Source organism: Pleurodeles waltl, chromosome 4_1, assembly GCF_031143425.1.
Source record: "Pleurodeles waltl isolate 20211129_DDA chromosome 4_1, aPleWal1.hap1.20221129, whole genome shotgun sequence".
Classification (NCBI taxonomy): domain Eukaryota; kingdom Metazoa; phylum Chordata; class Amphibia; order Caudata; family Salamandridae; genus Pleurodeles; species Pleurodeles waltl.
This window is the reverse complement of record NC_090442.1, coordinates 746946584-746967600: the sequence shown is the minus strand read 5'-3', so window position 1 is coordinate 746967600 and position 21017 is coordinate 746946584. Positions and strand designations below refer to the sequence as shown.

At 42.2% G+C, this 21017-nt stretch overlaps 1 protein-coding gene across 1 annotated transcript in view; it reads left to right on the top strand.

The window, feature by feature from the left end:
• The window catches only part of PAX4 (paired box 4), a 234916-nt gene that overhangs the window by 75957 nt on the left and 137942 nt on the right, over positions 1–21017 (top strand). Inside the window, exon 3 of the mRNA XM_069227551.1 lies at positions 2006–2136. Within this exon, the coding sequence (XP_069083652.1) occupies positions 2006–2136 (131 nt within the window). The remainder of the gene's footprint in view (positions 1–2005; positions 2137–21017) is intronic.

Genomic DNA, 21017 nt, shown 5'->3' with positions numbered 1-21017 from the left:
GGTAGGCCCTGCAGCCACTGCATCACTAGGGTTCCCCACTTTCCAGGGAGGTCTTGCTCACTTCAGCAGATTTTTAGGGTCCCTTCACAAAACTTGAAGGATGTTTCCTTCGCTTTACAGCATTGTATTTAGGATATTCTTGTGATATGAATTATAGATATGTGTTATGTGCCTGTTGAGGCATTCCCAAGAAAATGCAGTATCAAACTGCTGTTAAGTAGCCTTGAGGTGATGTAGTGTATACCCGTTTGGCTCTGAAGGAAGTTAGGGCCAGATCTATGAAATGATTTTGCACTCGCAAACGGTAAAATCGGCCGTTTGCGAGTGCAAAGCAGTGGTCTGCGATGCATGAAATGCATTTGCAGACTACAACTAAGAAATCGCTAAAATAGCGATTTTTAGAGTTGCGACCTGGAAATTGCGAGTTGCAATTTCCAGGTCACAAGGCTATTCAGGAAAAAATCGCAAATTGCGATTTTCCCAAACATGGCATTTTGCACTTGCAAAATACCATGCTTTGCAACCAGGTGGTAACCTGGTTCAAAATGTAAAAATGCAGTTAAACTGCATTTTTAAACTAAACATGTATAGCACACATGCCCTTTTGGCATGTGTGTACCTTACGTGTTCAAAAAAAAAAAATTGGGGTGCAGGAGAGGGGGCCTTAGGCCCCCAGCACCCTGGCCTTTTGCATTTCCAAAATTGCGATTTCTGGTTCAGAAATTGCAATTTTGGAAATGCAAAAAATTTGCAGCTATGGGCCAGCAGGCCCATAGCTGCGAATAGGGCCGGTATCGCAATTTGCGATTCGGTAATAGCATTTGCGATTTTTAAGAAATCGCTATTACCGATTCGCAAATGTGATACATGGCCCTTTGCAAGTCGGTAATAGCGATTTCTTAAAAATCGCTATTACCGAATCGCAATGGGCCGTGATCATACATCTGGCCCTTAGTGAGGAGTGCTGAACCATGTAAACTGTGCACGCAATAATGATTGTCATTTACCTGTTTTTAGACTGTGGAGAGGACTGTGCATAAATGAATAAAAGTACATATCTGCATCCTCTAGCACAGTTTTAATATGTGGTAGTGTTGCATGTGATTTTATGAACTCCTTAAAAATCTAAATTATATTCATATGGAAGCATAGAACCACCCCAATACATATAGGGAATGAGTAATACGGCCTACTGGTATAAGGGAGCAACATCAGTCTGTATTTTTAGATAGGGCTGGTGGTTGCAAGAGCTAGATGTTGGGATAGCACCCTGCATGTGAGCTATGTGAAACTGTAAAGGTCTCCAATCAGAAGGTAGTGCCATTAATAGCATATTTTGGGAGTGATCAATATTTTGAGGTCTCCAGAATGCTCGCTGGGGTACATAAGGTACCGTACCTTAATTGTATTTCATGTTTGTCTGAACCTTGGGGGTAAATGTTATACAGCTGGCCATAGTGAGACAGCCCGAAGGAAATGATTCTTACTCCTTCAGTAAGGTGAGTTAGTACCCCATTGAAGACTCTATGATCACATATAAGGTCTACCTCCTCCTCACCAACACAGTCTCTTTTTCTCTATATGAATGTGTGCATACTTAGAGGATCATATAGATCTCATTATGCTGGCCCCTAAACTATTGTGTCAGCAGGGAATGTTCACTGAAAGTGCTCATGTTAAAACAACAGGTCCTTAACCGTTTTATGAGCTAATCTTTATGGGTGGTCAATGTATGAATCAGTTTTGTAAAAACTGAAACTGCTTTCTAAATTTCATGTTTCTATCTTTCAGTGTAAATGGATTTCAAATGTAGATCACAAGTGATACTTTAGCTTTTTAGTGATTACATTGAGCCATCCAGGGGATGCTTTTAATTATGTTTTTCCTTAAAGGGCCTCATCAGTGATGTTTTTACTCACACATTGAAGCTGAATTAAAATTTCTCTGTACATATCTACCAATTGTAAATTTGGTTTGCTTTCATACAAATGTTGCTTTTGTCTAGGTCCAAGCAGTGTAAACCAACTGGGAGGCATGTTTGTCAACGGACGACCTCTGCCGACATGCAAGAGGAAGCAGATCATTGAGCTGGCATGCACTGGGGTTCGGGCATGTGACATTTCCAGGATATTACAGGTGAGACCTTTGGAAAGGCCTGTCATGGGGCAGGATCAAACCTAAAGCTTATCAAGTTAGCAGGACAACATTTATTTAAAATCTGTGTGGTTCTATTCATAGATCACCAGACCCCTGACTGAATTTGGTATTCACTCCTTTGTGAAGTGCATGGGATGAGTAAGGAGGACTTTAGGAGTAATGCTGTGTACACACTGCAATCATTTCACCTAAAGTCTAAGAGTAGAGGAGTGACACAACATGCAGTTGACTCCCTGATGACAAACAAGAATTGAAATCACCAGACCGTTAATGTGAACACATCTTAATATATTTTATCATTCAGAATTTGAAACCTTGATATGGATTTTGGAGGTGCCAGGATAGCATGATAGGATCACAGTTGAAAACGTCTCGTACCGTCAAATGACACACCTGCCATTAGTCACAGTGTCAAGGAATTCCTAGCAATCCGTTCCTGACTAGTTCCTTCTAGACCAGGTAAAGAACAAAAGTATTTGTATCTCTGTTCCTGTGGTTACTGGAAACTCGGGAGCCACCTAATTTGTAATGTTCTGGATATTGTAAGAGTTTAAATGATGTCTGAACTAACCTAGTGAGGCTGGGGTGAAACCATGGACCACCTGTCACACAGGAGATTAGGAAGGAGAAAAACATGCAGAACTCTTGTGGATTCCTTACATTTTCTCAGTTTGTATTTTGCTGATAATAGTGGTGGGCATACACTAAAAAGAATGCAGCTAGCTAAAGTCCTTACTCTCTAAGAAGAAGACTGCGATGCATGTTACAACTGGAGAAAAACAAAGGCATGCACATGAAAAGAAAAGATGTATGGGATGAAGAGACAAGGAATCAATAAATCTGTGGCCGAGGCACATACATGCCTCCTGGGAAGCATTGATATTAAAAGCAAAAATAGTGTGCTGTTCCACTGCTCTGCTAACGGGTCAACTTGACTTCTGGTTCAACGATGTCTGCAGATCTAGGGAAATCCTTGTTTGAAGGATGCAATAGTCCTTACCCACTTAAGTGGCATGCTTCATCATCAGATTAGCTCTATGCTGGGTAGGCGCTGCAATACCCAGAGGGCTTCCAGAAACAGGGGCTCTTTGTCGGGGATCTTTTTTCTCCCTCTAGCCCAGTATTAGCCTGGGACCAGGTAACTGCCCTGGTTGGGTGATTGTGAAAGTGTGTGGTAGACTGGGCAACAGTGAGGTTAAAATTGACTACCGGCATTCCCTTAGCAGTATTTATTTCTGGTGAGTGTTCATGCCAAGATTAAAACCATTAATAAATCGATCATACACAATAATGAGCCATTGGTTATGTTCAGTAGGGTCACCGTGATTCATGCCCATAATTGCCGATAAGGTTTAGGCATTTCATCAGGACCATGAAATGGGCCCTAGCCTCTTCACTAGGTGAAGTTCCCAATAGAAAATATCCTATCTCTCATCTTCTTTGGTTACATTAATGTCATCCCTATCCAGAGGCTCAAACGTGGTGTTAAAGTCACCTACCAGGATATCATATGATGGATGTTTCCTCTTCTCTCAGTATCTCTCTATTGTTTGAAGAGTTTCAGTTTGTTTACCTCCCATGCATAAACATTTTAGATGCCAACATTATGGATCCTGTTGTCCCTAACTTGTATTCTCAGTATTTCTGACAAATTAAACTCTAATATCCCAATTGTGTAATTAAGTGTCACTCTAAGAATCCACCATGTGGCCAACCACAAAGATTAGTTTCAGCTGGAATCCAATGATTGGTTTACCCAGCCGTGAATACAGGCGCTTAATCCACGTTTCCTGGAAAATTCAGATTTCAGATTTCTCAATAAAGTCATTCCAATTTGGTAGCTCAAGGTTGGACTTTATGGCTGCCACGTTCCAGGAAACCACGGCACAAGTGTGGGTCACATCACATTTCGAAGTGACTATTGGTGTAAGGAGATATGTTGGTGGAACCAACTTGAAACTGAAAGTAGCGTTTTCCTTGTTATTATGTGGCATGCTAATTAAAGGTTGTGGAGCACTACTCCTATGGGCTAGGATATAAAACAATTCAAGTTCAGGGGAGGAGTTCCTCCTCCCATATGAGGCCTAGTAACACTACAGATGGTCTCGAATTGTGCACGTTGTGTTGGTAGAGGAGGGAAACTTTTTCTGCACAGTCAGTCAAGGTTCCCTGAATAGAATCACGTTCAGATTGTAAGCATGAAGTGTGATGAGTATTGGCTGTATGTTCTTCAAATCAATAATATTTTAATTTTATAGTAGAGTTGTTTGAGGGGACACCAGACTAAATTCCTGTCAGTAAATGTCAATTCAATACAATCAAATTAAGGGTAGTTAACAGATCATCTTTTAATATTAAAAATGTCCTTCCTAATCACCGATCTGCAATACCTGACATGTTTTAACCAGTGTATGACTTTAATTTTTAGGACGTCCTCATTCTTCTGTTGTGATGAAAAAGAGGTGTAGGTACATTAACCATATTTATCGGAGCTGCTGATGAGAACCCCCTTTTGTGGGCATGTGGACAGGCCTCGCAATACCATTTAACATATGATTTGATACTAATAATCGTGTCGTTTCAGCAACCCTAGGGTGATTCACTTTGTGTCGATTATCGCCATCTGTCAGAGGCCATGTGCCAGTTCTCAGAAACCTGTCCCCGCACTATAATTGTGAGGTTTTATTTTGTACATTAATAGGTTATCATGGGACGCCCAACTACCCTGTTGTACCCTGTTGTTCTTAGTAATAAAAGTACCCTATGAGATAATCCCCTTGAGGGCTTCTCTCACGTTCTGGCATAGCTAGATGGATTATGAGTTTTGTAGATGTCCCCAGACACCTTTTTTCTCAATGTAGTCCATTGAGATACGCTTAGGCTCAGCTATTACTCCGAGTAGATGTCTCACCATGTCAATTAAATGCAATATCATAGTCTTAAAACCCACTATCACTGCCCTCAGCTCCTTCATTGGCCATGGGTGATGGTCTAGGGGGATGCAGGAGGATCTATTGTAACCCTTTGGCCACCCATCTCAGTTGGAGCCTCAGATGTGTCTTCGGTTTCTACTGGCAGTTCAATGGTCAAGAAGAGATTTCTGCAAACTATAGTTGGCTCTAAAAGGAGTTCTCGCAGTGAATCTAAAGATTTGAGGTAATCAGTGGAAGTGGGAGAAGTAACGCGTGTGACAGGTGTTACCTTAGCTGCTAAGTTCTTTGCTGCTTTCTTTTTAACTAGCTTAGGGAGAGTGTGTGATGCATGCTCCGTTTTTTCATTCAGTGCCCCATGTTACCAATAATGGATTCCACCTTTTCCATCAACATATCTATTTCATTAAGTATACAATTTCAAGATTTATTTGTTGCCTTACTGTGTTTGGTGGCTCCTTGAATGGGGTTGGTAGCTTTGCGTTTCCCTATATTAAGGAGAGACAGTTATTACCTAAAGAATTTGGTTGCAACAATTACCATGAAAACGTCAGACCACTACTAACAATTAAAATAATGGAGACAAAACACTCCAGGTTACTACTGGTTAGTGATAATTTTCAAGGTGGCTGCAAGCTTAGCTATAAAGACAATACCAAAGAAAGGGAACAACTATTAATTTTTGGGCTTCACAAGAAAAAAAGAAAAGGAAAAAACGGGAATACAGTGCAAGCCTCTACTCCACAGATTTTCCACTAATTCAGTATAAGCAAATTGAGGGCTAGTTCAATTGAGTCCCTACTAATCTGGCTCTGCACGTGAAGCTCACTCAGTACTCAAGTCAGGCGATGGGCACATGGTTGTAACAAACTCATAGACATTCCTGGATGTAATGACAACTAGGTTCCCACTTTTAATATGATACAGTACCTTTGGCTATAGAACCCAGGCCAGCCTCCTCTGGTCTCTGAAAGGCTCAGATGGGTCCGCCCTTGGCCCAGGTTTTGCCCGGGTGCGGCCTGTGAACGTCTCATGCTGTGGGATGAAGAAGTCACTTTTAGGCACTCCTGCTGTTGGTGGTCCCTGGGCCCCACACCTCCAAAGCCCGTTGCAGTGTGGGACAGGTAGTCACAGGCCAGGAAAGCAGAGCAGTGAGTTCAGTGTTGTGGGATGAAAAAGGTGATTTGTAAGCGTTCCCGCTGTTGGTGGTCCCTGGGCTCTCTTCCCCAAAGCCCATTGCAGTGTGGGACAGGTAATCACAGGCCAAGAAAGCAGAGCAGTGAGTCCTGCGCTGCGGGATAATTAAGGTGTTTTTAAGTGCTCCTGCAGTTGATGGAGCCTGGGCCCTCATCCTTAATCCTCCAAAGGGCCCTTACAGTGTAGAGTCCCAGACCAGGAAAGGAGGGACTAATTTTGAGTTCTGAGCTTTGGGATGAAGAAGGTGCTTTTTTTAAGTGCTCCTGCTGTGGGTGGTACCTGTGCCATCCTCCTCCAAGGGTGTTGCAGTCTGGGGCAGGGAGTCCCAGGCCAAGAAAGCAGAGCAGTGAGTGAGGGAATCTGGTTGTAATATCTATAATTCCCCCATTGATCACTAGGTTAAACTCGGCTGATCTGGTAAAGTATTTGGGTGTTCCCTTCCTTCCTCTCTGTCAATCGTCATGAAGTTTTGCGGTCAGGTGCAGAGGATTACTGTCACAGTAATGGAGCGCTGCCCATTGACAAAGGGCTAAACTATCTGCTCCCCATGCTAGTTCTTACAGTATTCTTATTAATCAAGATTATTGCAATATTTTCATGCTTTTTTGTTGTAAGCATCTCTGGAGCCTTCAAAACGGTGTTTCATCCACTTCTATAATGAATGTAGAATGTCTTCTAGGTTACTGATCCAGTCCTACAATGGCTACTGCATTTTCTAGATGGGAACACAAGTTATTACCTCATACATCAGCATGCTGTAAAATGAATAAAGACCAACTTGGAAAAAAATTAGATATGGTCTGAAAGGACTTACAAATAATCACCATCATTACGCAGTCATCCTTCTGTTCTTTAGCTGTGCTGGTGTATTGTCTAACCTAAGTAAGAAGGATTAACACCATTGCGGACATTTAACAGCTCAACATGTGATCTACTATTTAATATTGAGTATACTGCTGTATACAAGGGAGTTTCACTTATTCTGAAGCAGCCTTTGCACCCCTGGTGATGCAAAAGCAAACTCCATCATATTGTCCTTGGACCTTTTGATTGCACCTCTTTCAACAACAGACTTCACAGCTGCCTTTTGTAAAAGAGATGATGATGATGGAAGCTAAAAGGCTAAAATGGGCTTCTTTGAGGCATAATGCATATTAATTCATTTGTGAGCTGGAAAGGTAATAGGCTATTGAGGCCTATACCTGAACTGAGGCAATTTATTTATGGCAGTGCTCTCCAAAGAGGAATTAACATGGTGGCTGTTCACAATGAAGGAGACTGAGGGACTAATTTGGAGCTTGGCAGATGGGTTATTTTTTCACAAACGTCACGGATATCCTGTCTGCCTTATTACAATCTCCACTGGCTATATTGGGATCGTAATACGGCGGACGGGATATCTGTCACATTTGTGACAGAGTAACCCCCTCCGCCAAACTCTAAATCAGGCCCTGAGGTTGCGATCTCACCCTAAAAGATGCTGTCTTTTATGTACCAAGCATAGGCTTGTTGTACTCTGGCAGTGGAAGGTTTTACGTTTCGGCGCAAGCACACATCAAAGTGGGTTTTTTAAATGCCTGTCAGTAATGGCTGCACACTAATGCTGAGACAGAATTGGCCACTGTTGAGATAAAAAAAATCCTGACGATTGCAGTCCCTGCAGTGACATTGTTCTCTACAAATTGATCAACATTTCACTCATGTAAAATACAGGGGATGTGGATGACATTTATTGCCACATGCTTCCACTATTGCAGCTGATTAAAGAAATGCTGTTCTATAGCATTATACCACAAATGATAACTGCTACAAAATGCTAGAGTAAAGGGGTGGAAAAGATGTTATAATTTGTAGCATGTGCAAATTGTGCATTGCTGTTCCTCTTGCTTTCCTGCCATTTTCATTTTATCAATGGGACCCTAAACCCAAGAGGCAATATGCACCTCTGAATCACGGTAATGGTAGTGCTGTTTAGTGCCCCACTCTGAACAAGGACCGAAGTGTTTAAGGCTGAGTATTGAATACATTCAATCAAAACTCACAAGAAGCTGCCAAGAGTAAGGTCTTGACTCTTGTTTGATGAAGATAGCTGAATCTTCAAATGTTGTTTTTATTTAACCAAGCGAGGACACTAAGAAAGTGCCATTGTTTCCCAGACTGATGGGTTTGGGGGAAAAACTTCCTGTGCACTCCTGCTTTCTCCCCTGTTCCAATTCTAACACTTGTTTGGAGTATGAACTTTGGTACAGAAGAACCATAAAATGTTCTTTCAGAGTGCATTGGCAAGTTCCATTTGCAATTTGAGAGTTTAAAAGATAATATTACAAAGGATAGTCTGTGAAATGTGAAAGTGTTTTCCAAATATTACTTTGAATGACAAAAGAGCAGTCATTTGCAAGGCTGCCATATGGGCTTATGTGCATACATTCCTAAAGCAATACTGTGTTGCTATGCATGTGTGAGCTGATTCCAGGTTTCACAGAGCTGTTCTGCAACATATCCATTGATGAGTGATCCTTTGAGATTGGATGCAATAATGGAAACCTGTATACATAATGCAATGAGAGTAACGAATGTGGGAGCAAAACTGTACCCCACAATTTAGACACCCCACAATTTACTTCAGCTTGTTCTCCTAGTTTACTGGATCAGAGACAGTGTTTAACCTCAATTTCATAAGGCACATTTTCACCTCATTAACAACCCCCCCAGACCATCAATTAGCAGAGTAAAAACAGTTCCTTAACTAATAGAGTCAAGGTCATGAAGGCTTTCAGTTGGAAAGTTATACTGAGTATTTACAACTAAGAAAGTATTCTACGTTTCAATGGGCAACAAAATCAGAAAACATTTGGGAAACATCCCTAATAGCACAGGAAGGTCTTCTGGCTCACACCAAACATTTATGGGTTCCTATATACACAATACTTGCATAGTAAGACAGAAAAGCTCCAGAATCATTGTGGTGTGAAAAAAAGTATATTTTCTTTAGAAATTTGGAACACAAGAATAATACACGCTATTACCTTAACCCTTACGCACAATACCATTTCTAACAAAACTCATTCAGCACTTTCTATGCTAATGCCATCTGGAGATGTTGAAACAAACAGGAAACATTTAGACAATAAGACTTTCTTCCAATTAATAGATTAGAGACCACAGTGGAAGGCAGCAGAAAGACCTTGACAAATGTTACAAATCACAGAGAGCAGGATAAAGTTAATTGAAAGCAATGTAAGCAATATAGCAATAAGCAATATAATCATAACAGTGGAAATAAACTACGCGGAGAGGATATGCATAGGGGGAGAAAGAAGGAGTTAGTGACGGAGCCATTCATCTTGTTCAAAATGGAGATCAATACAGACATGTACCCTCCTAACTAAAATATTCATAACTTCATATATATATATGTATATATATATGAATTTTATTTTACTTGCAACTATATTATCTCTTTATGCAGGAACATGTGTAACAATTGCATATCACACATTAGTTTTAGTGCCTGAAAATGTAAACTTAAAACAATCCCACAGCAATCCCCCCCATCAATATTTTATGTCCACAGAACCATTAATTCAACCTTATTATATCAGGAAATTCATTCAGTTGGTCTACATTATTTTCTGCTTCTTGATGGAACCCTCTTCTTCCATTTTTAATCAGTTACATACATGATCCTTGAAATTCTCCATCTCGTAATTTTCAGACTACTTCTCTATAACAATCTCTCCTTATTGTTGGACCTTGAACAATATAATTTTCTTCATCTGAGGAATAAACTCATTCTGGATTCTATCTGGATTTTGCATGCATTCCCTTTAGAATGCTACATTTTACCACATAAATCACAAGCAGTGCTCCTCTTCAACATTTCAACATCTGTATTTATTCTAGAATCATTGACCATCGTTCCTCTTCTACCACTTTGCATTTGCATTGACCCATTTCCCATTCTAACACCTTGCATTTAAGTCATTCTTTTCACGCCAGCCTTTCTAGATTGATTATAGCCCATGTCTGCAACCATCAGCTGACTTTTTAGGCATTCGTCTCAAATTGCTTTGTCTGTCAGCTTCTCTTTGGTTCCATTTTGCTTTGCATTAAACCATCCTTTACTGTATGTAGCCAGTTTCAGGATCTCATTCTCATTCTCATACATAGCATTTGTCTGCTAACACATTTCACCTTGTTGTATATGACTACTTAATTCTGGACGTAAACCCATAACAAAAGCAAAAACAAAACCACTGACACCATCTTTCTCAGGATCATCCACTTCACTGTGCCTTTTGAAAATCTGCATGAGCCTCTTACAATAATCATGCACTAACTCTTTCGACTACTGTGAAGTTCTCAAACCCTATACCCAATGAATATTCTTTTTGAGCACCTTCTTTTTCAATTGTTTGATCACCTGCCTGTATTCATTAGCAACCTCCTCAGTAGGAGCATTGGTTGGAGCAACTCTAGATGGTTGTTTAGTTGGCCATGTAAAAGAAACCTTACATTCAGGCCACAAATCACTAGCAATTACAATCTCACATGATGAATTCAAGCCAGTCCACAGCATTTCATAAATTGTTGTTCGCCTGTGAATCTCTTTGTACCAGCTTTTAGGCTATTTATGCAGTTTCTGGAAATGTGTAGTAAAAGCATAAAGGTCAGCTCTCTTCTATGACACAACAACTACATTTCCCACTTGTACATCTCTCAATGGAAATTCCCAAACCATTCTTGATCCCTCTTCTTAGTCGCCTTGCTTTCTGATTCCTAGACTTTCTTTTTACTTACTATCCACCTTTTCCATCTGTTCCTGTATTTCTTCAAATCACTGCAATCCCTTTTCTTCTCAATTACATCTTTACTATGAGCACATAGTCATCAAACCCAATTCCTTTATTTCATTGTGAGTCAAATCCAATTTATAGTTCTTTCTCACATTCTTCATCTTATTAATCTTTAATTTCACATCATAAGCTACTTCTTCTAATTTATCATGTACTTCATTTGCACATCTGGCTGCTTCTTTGATCAAATACCTCATTTCATCAACACTGTTTGGCTATAATCTATTTAAATCGATTGCACGTTGTAACATTTCTCCAAATTCAGTTTTCAAAAGATGAACATCATAGTTCTCTCTGTTGGGGTCTCTTCAACCACAACTGGTAGATTTGAATTGGAGAAACAACTGGGGTCTCTCTATTAGTATTTGATAATGCTGTCTTTGGGGTTTCAGATGGGGCGCTCGCTATTGTACTAACAACCGCAGCTGTATATAGGCTCTGTATCTGTACTGCGCTATCTCCTACCACACCCTTATCTGGTACACCCCAGCACCAGAAGCAGTTCCCTGTGCCCTGTTGGTATATGGAGGAGGTCTGGAATTCAAAAGGTCATTAAAAAAGTTATGCTCCTCATCTGATTCTTGTTTTTCTTTTCCCTCCTTATTTTTCTTTCTGTCTTCAGTTTCTTTAATTATTGCAGGAAGAACTCTCACACCCTCTATTGTAGCCACACTCCAAGAATTCTCATGTCAATCCCATTCGTTCTCTAACCTTTGGCTAAACAACTCTTCACTTTGTCATTTTCTTTCTTTTCTTCTCTGTAGCCATTCAATCCCATTAGCTTAATGCCTGAAACTGTGTAGGTCTAGGCAACAGCTTTCTTTCGTTCATTGTTTGACTCACAAAATCTAGCTTTCTAATGTTAAAGGTACCTTCTAATGAAAACTGTAAAGTCTTTATCAGAAGTGGTATAGTCATGCCATTCAGAAATCCAGATACACATATAAAACTCAATGTCCGTCATCATATCATATGCAGGCGTTCCCTCAGCAGGTAATTTCTGACCCTCAGGAGAAGGTACAATAGAAACTTTATCTTTTTCAATTCATCACCCATTATTTTCAATGAAATCTATCTTTATAAAATCACACAAAACAAACTAGTGAACAACAACCATATCCAGTGGGGCTCTGCCAAAGATCAGCCTCTCTCAGCAAAGCTTTGACAGCAACCAGTGACTGGGTGGCTCCCAGAGCAGCTCCCTTGGCTGACTGACCAATCACAATGCGACTTCAGATCACAGACATAACATCGATTACATAAATATTGTGACACACAAATACTGTGTCATAAAATATTGGTGACACAAATATCGTTTCCCTATACTTATAATGGTAAGTACAAAAATATAGAAAACAAATATAATTTCACTCTAATATCATTAAAGAAAAATGTTGACTTTCTTTTTAGTGCACAAACTCGGCGCAGTGTGCAAGAGTAGAAATGGTGGTGATAAGTGCGCCTTGAACTTATGCCAGAACGCAAAGACATTGCTAAACACTTAGACAACACTCATTGGGCAAAGAGCATGGACATATTCAAAGACTTTGGGTGACACAAGACGAGGTTATAGGACACAGCACAACTGCCCCCAACCTCCCCTGAAGCACACAAGTTGCCGTAAACCTTATCCCATTTCTTGTGGCATCTTCTACTTTGATAAACCACTTGTTCCACCTTTGCGGGGAGGGGCCTCTGTGCTCCATGCTTGTGCTATATTGTGGTCAGCTACTATAGCTGCAACTGCCAACCAGATCCTTTGGTACATGTTCCAGGAGTTCCCACCTGAAATGTTTAATAAAAGTAGTTTGGCATCCAGGGGAACCGTCTCTCCTAGCACTCTGGACAAATCTGCAACACTCCCGCCCAATAGAGCTGGATGAATGGACACAACCGTAATGTGTGGTAGAAGGTGTGTCCTACCCACAGCCCCTCAGACATAGTGTCAATCCTCCTCTTCCCATCTTATACAAGACTAATATGCCCTGTGCAATATTCAGAGCTGTTATCAGTTGGAAGCGGGCCGTTATTACTACCTCTCTCAGGCTTTGGATGACCTCAGCCCAATCGCCGACCTTACACATCCCCATGTCTCTTTCCTGGGCTTCGTGCAGGGCTGTCAAAGGGTCGGGGGCGTTGATCATTATTTTCTGATATACCCTGCAGACCACCTAGTGGGGCCTGAAGGAGGCAGGCCTCCAGTGGTGCTGCATCTGGGAGCTGTTCCCCCTCTAGGACATGGAGTCAGAGGGCATGCCCATTAGTACCTGAAGTGCTTGGTGTCTGCCATCCCGTATTCGAGACACAGATCTTCAAAGGACACCACTGTTGGCCTCTCCAAATGCCTCCCAGATGCTCTAACTAGATCAGCGCCCATTTCAAGAACCCTGGAAGGGCCCCTACTTCCTGCAGGAGGTCGCTGTTGCACAAGGGGGTCAGGTCTGTCACCTTCCCTTCCCAGCCCAAGAAGCCTGACGCCATCTGCCATGCTCGCCTAAGCGTGGGCTGGCAAGGTGCACCTGTGTGCCCGTTGGTGTAGAGCTGCCTTGTAGCCTATACTCCCCGAGGTCTCCCTGTCAACGTGATACACTGGTTCCATTTGATCCACAAATGCCCAGTTATTCGGTGTCACCAATTGCGCCACCCAGTAATGCTTGCGAATGTCAGGGTCAGATAATCCCCATGGTAAACTCCTCACTGCAGTTTATGAAGGGCAATAGAGAAGCTACCCCATCCCAAAGAAGGAGTCTGATTTCTTGTCTGGGATGACGCGGTAATAAGTATTCAGGAGGGCATATAGCAGACATGGGAGGGACTTCATTTTAAAGAGGGCGGCCCTGCCCATCTATGACAGTTGGAGGGTCCGCCAGTGGTCCACATCTTTATGGAGCCTAACTAATTGTGTGAGTATATTCTTATGCAAAAAGTAATCAGCATTACAGGTGACATGGATACCCAGGTACGTGAATCCATCTTGTGTCAGCAGTGCTGCGCTGCTTGAGGGAAGTCTCTGGATCCTGCCAATGGGAACACTAGGGACTTGTCCCATTTGATCCAGTAGCCATTATCATCCCCACAAAATCTGAAGATCTGCAATACTCTGTCTAAGGACTGGAGGGGTATGGTGACATAGAGTAGGATGTCGTCGGCGTAAAGAGAAATTAATTCCTACCATGTCGCAAAGGCACTTATCCCCCAAATAAGCAGATCTTAGCAAACTCGGGATGCCAGTTGCTCAAGCACCACAGGAAACAACACAGGTGAGAGGGGGCAACCCTGACAGGTGCCCTCTATGCAGGGTAAAGACCCTAGATAGTGTGGCTTTGACTCAGACTCTTGTCAGTGGACCCCGATACAGGAGCTCCATCCATCCCCAAAACCTGGGGCCAAACCCCAGTCCCTAAAGGTCTCTTTATCCTCGTGTCTTTCAGATGTTGCCAGATGGATTGCAGATAGCAAACTCAAGCTCAAAGATGGGAAAACAGAGGTTATGATAGTTGGGAATCCCTCCTTACTTAAGTCTCCTCCTTTAGCTGCGGATTGGTATAAAGAACTTCCCCCATCAAAAGAAACTATAAAGAGTCTGGGCTTCTGGCTAGACTCACACCTCACTATGGAATGTCACTTCAAGAAACTTGCAGCCACCTGCTTTGGTCTTCTAAGAACTCTTAGGAAAATCTTTAAGCTTCTTCCGTTCTCAGCCAAAAGACTTCTCACCCAGGCCCTGATATTATCACATCTTGACTATGGGAATGTGTTGTTTCTGAGCTTTCCCCCCTTGTGTCCTAAATAGACTTCAAATGGTGCAGAATGCTGCCACTCGTCTACTTACGGACACTACTAGACAACTATCTGCCAAACCAGCCTTAGCTTCTCTTCATTGACTTCCTATTGAACAGCGCATAACTTTTAAAGCTATGTTTTTTGTGCACCGAGCCCTTTAAAACAAGGGTCTGGTTTTTCTCAGACGAATGATTACACCTTATACCCCTCGGAGAACACTTAAATCTTCGTCAGCTTCTCTAATCAACTCTTTTTGGGCTAAGAAAGTCAGATGGGGGGGAGCAGATCCTTTGCCTGTAGAGCAACTAATATCAGGAACTCTCTCCCCTTAGAGCTTCGTCAAGATATGTCTGAACTTTCCTTCCATAGAAAACTGAAAACTGTACTGTTACCCGTAAAGTCGTGTTTCTATTGCCTAGTGATCCTTCATCAGTGCTGGGATGCCTTTTGGTAGCCATTCACTCTACAAATCCCGTAAACTAAACTAAACTAAAGTGTTGCAAAAATGTAGTTCCATTCGACACTATTGAATGTCATTTTGGCATCCAGAGAGAGAAGCGCCATCTGTTCAAAAGAAGGCGCACTGGTCATATGGAGCACCCCGTAGAGGCGCTATTGGTTTAAGCATGTACTCCTGTGTGGCATAGATATGGAATGATCTAGATGAATTATAGGGGCAGTGACCTGTCTTAGTCTAGACTCCAGGGCCTTCGCCAGGACTTTAACCTCCAGGTTTAACAGAGAGATAGGTTTGTAGGATTCGCACTCAGTTGGCGGCTTGCCCTTTTTTTGTAACCACGACAATAGTCGTTGCCCTCTGGTCCTCTGGTAGGCTACCCTCCAACCCAGCAGCTTTGAACATTACAAGCATGTGTTCCACCACTTTGTCTGTCATGCATTTATACAGCTCCACTGCAAGATTGTTCGGGCCGCAGCCCTACTTGACTTCAGACTGCGCAATGCCGCCATTATTTTCTCTGTGGCCAAATCGCCTTCAAGGGTCTCCATGTCTTCGGCAGAGAGCGCCGGTAAGGTGATATCCTCAGTAAAAAGCTCTGCACAATCCTCCTTGGACATGAGGATTTTGGTGACATATTCCCCTTCAAAATATGTTGCAAAGGCCTCTGCGATAATATTGTTAAAAATAAGACAAAATATCGTTTTTCAATCAATATAGTTTAAAATAGTAATTCTTAAATATTTTAATACATAACATTAATATAATGTATATTAAATACATTTAAGCAACATTTAATATTAAATATATACTTACATACACACATAAATACATGTCTATGTTTATATATATATATATATATATTATACCACTATTATTAAAAATATATATTTTAAATTAGATTACTTTTTTGTATTCTTTCAAATTTAGCATTATTAAAAAAAACATATGTATGCATATATATAAATCATAGAAATTGTAACAAAATCAAATACAAACCGTTAAATAACTTACAAACATAATTAAAATGTAAAAATGTTTTAAACTTAAACAAATAAATATTAACATTACATAAATTTAAACAATATTTAAAAAGTATCAAATTCTGGGAATAATGGATACTCTATTCATACTCCAATCTGTGCAACAGTAGGAAAAGCATTGGACTTTGGAGAGCTAACATGTACTATCCCCACTCCAGTCTGTACAAAAGTAAGAGAAGCGTTGGAATTTGGAAGATTAAAATGTAATATTCCCACTCCTATCTGTACAACAGTAGGGAAAGCGTCAGAATTTGGCGGGATAAAATTTACTATTCCCACTCCAGTCTGTGCTATCAGTGGGGGAAGAGTTGGACTTTGGAGGGGTAAAATTTACTATTCCCACTCCAGCCTGTGCAACAGTAGGGAAATTGTTGGAATTTGGAGGGGGTAAAATGTACTATTCCCACTCCAGTCTGTGCAACAGTAGGGAAAGCGTTGGACTTCATTAGGGCAATGTTTACTATTCCACCCCAGTCTGTGCAACAGTAGGTAAAGTGTTGGACTTTGAAGGGTTAAAATTTACTTTTTCCACTCCAGTCTGTGCAACAGTCAGGAAAGCGTTGGACTTGGGAGGGGTAACATTTACTATTCATACTCTAGTCTGTGCAACAGTATGGAAAGTGTTGGACTTTAGAGGGGTAAAATGTACTATTCCCACTCCACTCTGTGCAACAGTAGGGAAAGTAATTAATCTGAAACACATAACGTATTTTAATAAATCTATTAGTTGACCAGAAATATAACATGCTTATTAGAAAAATTATATACATACAATTAAAAAGCATTAGCAAAACTCCCAGAACATCAATTAGCAGAGTATTTACAATTCATTAAATAATGGGGTCCACTCAAGAATCGAGTTGTAGATCAATGAAAAGTTGAAGAATACATAATTACCTTAACACATAAGCACAATCCCTCCTCTGAAAAACTTATTCCACACTTGCTATGCTATGATATGCTCTGCTAATGACTTCCAGATATGTTCAAATAGATATGGAGCAATTGTGACTCAGGGTTTCAGCTCTCTCATGCATTAATCATTTTGGCCCTCATTCTGACCCTGGCGGTCAAAGACCGCCAGGGCGGAGGACCGCGGGAGCACCGCCGACAGGCCGGCGGTGCTCCAATGGGGATTCCGACCGCGGCGGTAAAGCCGCGGTCGGACCGGCACCACTGGCGGGCTCCCGCCAGTGTACCGCCGCCCCATTGAATCCTCCACGGCGGCGCAGCTTGCTGCACCGCCGCGGGGATTCCGACCCCCCCTACCGCCATCCAGATCCCGGCGGTCCGACCGCCGGGATCCGGATGGCGGTAGGGGGGGTCGCGGGGCCCCTGGGGGCCCCTGCAGTGCCCATGCCACTGGCATGGGCATTGCAGGGGCCCCCGTAAGAGGGCCCCTACATGTATTTCACTGTCTGCTGCGCAGACAGTGAAATACGCGACGGGTGCAACTGCACCCGTCGCACAGCTTCCACTCCGCCGGCTCGATTCCGAGCCGGCTTCATCGTGGAAGCCTCTTTCCCGCTGGGCTGGCGGGCGGTCTGAAGGCGACCGCCCGCCAGCCCAGCGGGAAAGTCAGAATTACCGCCGCGGTCTTTCGACCGCGGAACGGTAACCTGACGGCGGGACTTTGGCGGGCGGCCTCCGCCGCCCGCCAAGGTCAGAATGAGGGCCTTTGTCTGTTGTCGATAGAGGTGCACTCAGTCAATCATGCTGTAGTCTCATCTCTGCCTGTAAAGGCGCAGTGGTACTGCATGAAATCGTGCTATTTTAGACAATATCAAACAGCAGTTGACAATTTTTATGTCCAAGCATAAGTCGCAGTGCTGGTAGTCCCCACTGTGGGTACACCCCCTAGAGTGGGGGTCTCAAGCAATAAAGGGTAGTGGGCAATGGCCATTGCTAGAGTAGAGCCCAGCTAACCAGGCCACAGTGTGTTTTTTGAATTCCACTATCCATATCTTCTTTTTTGTTTGGGGGAAAGTGACTCATTCAAAGACTCCAAAATTGCTGTTTTTCTTTTTTTTCTTTCTTTTGTATCCTTCTATTTCTGTTGGTTGCAATCTTCTATGATTAACTGAGGACGCAATTATTCTGATCCAAGGGGTAAAGTTTTTTTTTTATCAGTCATGTATCAATCATGTATCAATCATGGAATTCTCTCTCCGGGAGAAATGGGTTTGCAAGGGTGTATGGAATAGCCGGGGCTGGGGCGCTGAGCACATGAGCCATCACTCCGACCTGGCAGGTCTGACTGCATTGATTATTAGGATGAGCAGGAGGGGGAGTGGGAGTGGTAGGGTGGAGGTAACAGGGGGTTGCAGCTTTGGGGGTGTTCAGGGCTGTCATGGGGAGGGGGTGCAAGGAGGTTGTAAGCACAATAGAGGCGAAGATGGTTGAGAAGGTCACTAAAGTTTAACCCTGTGACTGGCAGGGGTGCAATACGAGCTTGGAGAGAGGTCTACTTTAAATAACATAAGTAGATAATATATGTATAGTCACAATAAATATTTGTGGGCTCAATGATCAAATAGAGAGAAGAAATGTTGCGGAAGCATTGAAATGACTTGTTGCAGACATAATCTGTATGCAAGAAACCTAAATAGATGGGGCAGGAAAACCCTGCTGAAAACTTTGGGCTATTATTTATTGGGGTATATTACATAGGGCGCAATCACACGGGGTGGCAACATTGGCCTGTAGGAGTGTTTGTCAAGAGCCATCGACAAATTCAGCAGATGGGTCATAGCTGAATGTCAGTTTGCTAAGGGGTAGCCATGTTATGCTCCATCTATGGATACAACCAGGATGAACCTACAGTTTTAGATTATATGAATACTGAGCTGACATTGTGACTGCCACCTATCATAGTATATGGGGACCTGAATATAAACATAGTAATTGGGCAAGGGGATTTAGTAGATGGGCATTACTCAGGCAGGAAACCCAGAGTATACCGTGTGATTTTACATCTGCAGCTGAATTGGGGCCTGGTGGACATTTGGCAAAAGCTGAATGCCCCAGATCCCGGTTGCACCTTCTTTTCTGCTCCGCACAGGAAACATACTAGATTGAACTACTTTTTTACCTCAGCGAGCCTAATTAGTAGGATACAAATTGACAAATATTCACAAATCTTGTCAGATCATAACCTGATGGCAATTGAAATTCCTTCCTTGGGCAATAGAAGTGCCACACAGACGTGGTCGTTTGACAGGGGGCTATTGTCTAATGAAGATTATGGGACAGATTCACATCGGTAAACATAGACTTTGGGACTAAACTTAGACCAAAAATCCAAGGTTATTACTTTGGGACTTCACAAAGGGCACTGATGAGTACTATCTTTAGGACCACACTTGGCGTGGATCTCCACCTCGAGTGCAGACCTAAAAATAGTACTTGTAAATGCCCTTTGTGAATTACCAAAGTCATAAACTAAGACATTTGGTCTAAGTTTACATCAAAAGGCTAAGTTGACCTTTGTGAATCAGGCCCAATGTCTCCCATATGAAACAATGGATAACAGAATTTATGGGTGGAAATAGAGGAAGTGCATCGGCTGGTGTAGTCTGGGATACTGTAAAAGCTGGTATAAGGGAGTAGATCCTTAGTCTTAATCAGCAAAGTACCCTCTCCCAGTCTTTACGAGATAAATGCAGAGAGCTCTCTGCAGTAGAAGCCCAATTGATTCAACTACTGAATGGTTTTAGGTCCAAGGGGTTTTGTATAAACTAGCTAGAATCAAATCGCTTATCAGTATTATTATGTCCGGCAAGGCTGCATAAAAATACCTGGCTAGCAAAAAAGAGTGCTATGAGTACAGCAAAAGAATAGGCCTGCTGCTGGCGCTCTGGACTAGACGAAAAAACAGTCTACAGTGAACTATTGGATATTAGAGATAAGCACGACCAGCTTGTTAACACCTCTCAGGCAATTCTGGGAGTATCTAGGGAATTTTATAGAGAATTATACTAAGATGAAGGGGGTATGGATGAGCACAGCATTCTTCAATATTTGGACAATAAAGTCCACCCAGATAACCAGGCTTTTCTGAATGCCCCTTTTTCCCAGAATGAAATAAGTAAAACACTCAAACCCTCACCTTCTGGCAAAGCAGCTGGTGCAGATAAGATCGACATGGACAATGAGTAACATTGTGCTTTTCAGGAAAAAAGGTAAATCTTCCCACGAACCCGGGTCATATAGACCTATTTCCCTTATAAAGAGCTACACCAAATTGTATCAAACAATTTTGGCTACCAGGCTAAGTCTGGTAATTGATAAATTAGTATCCCCCAGGCAACACAGCTTGGTACCAGGCAGAGGAACTACTGACCATTTAAAAAAGGGTTACAGCTCTATTTGATTGGGCCGTTGTGGAAAGGATCCCCATGTCCTTGGCGCTTTTAGATGCAGAGAAGGCATTTGAATGCGTAGTATGTAATTACCTTAGGGTGGTGCTGAGATAGAACAAAATGTAGTCTTGTTTCATCAGGGCTATTCAAATGGTCTACGAGAACCCAACTGCAAGGCTCCCAATTATAGGTGGGATAAAGAGGGGCACAAGGCAAGAATGCCCATGTTCACC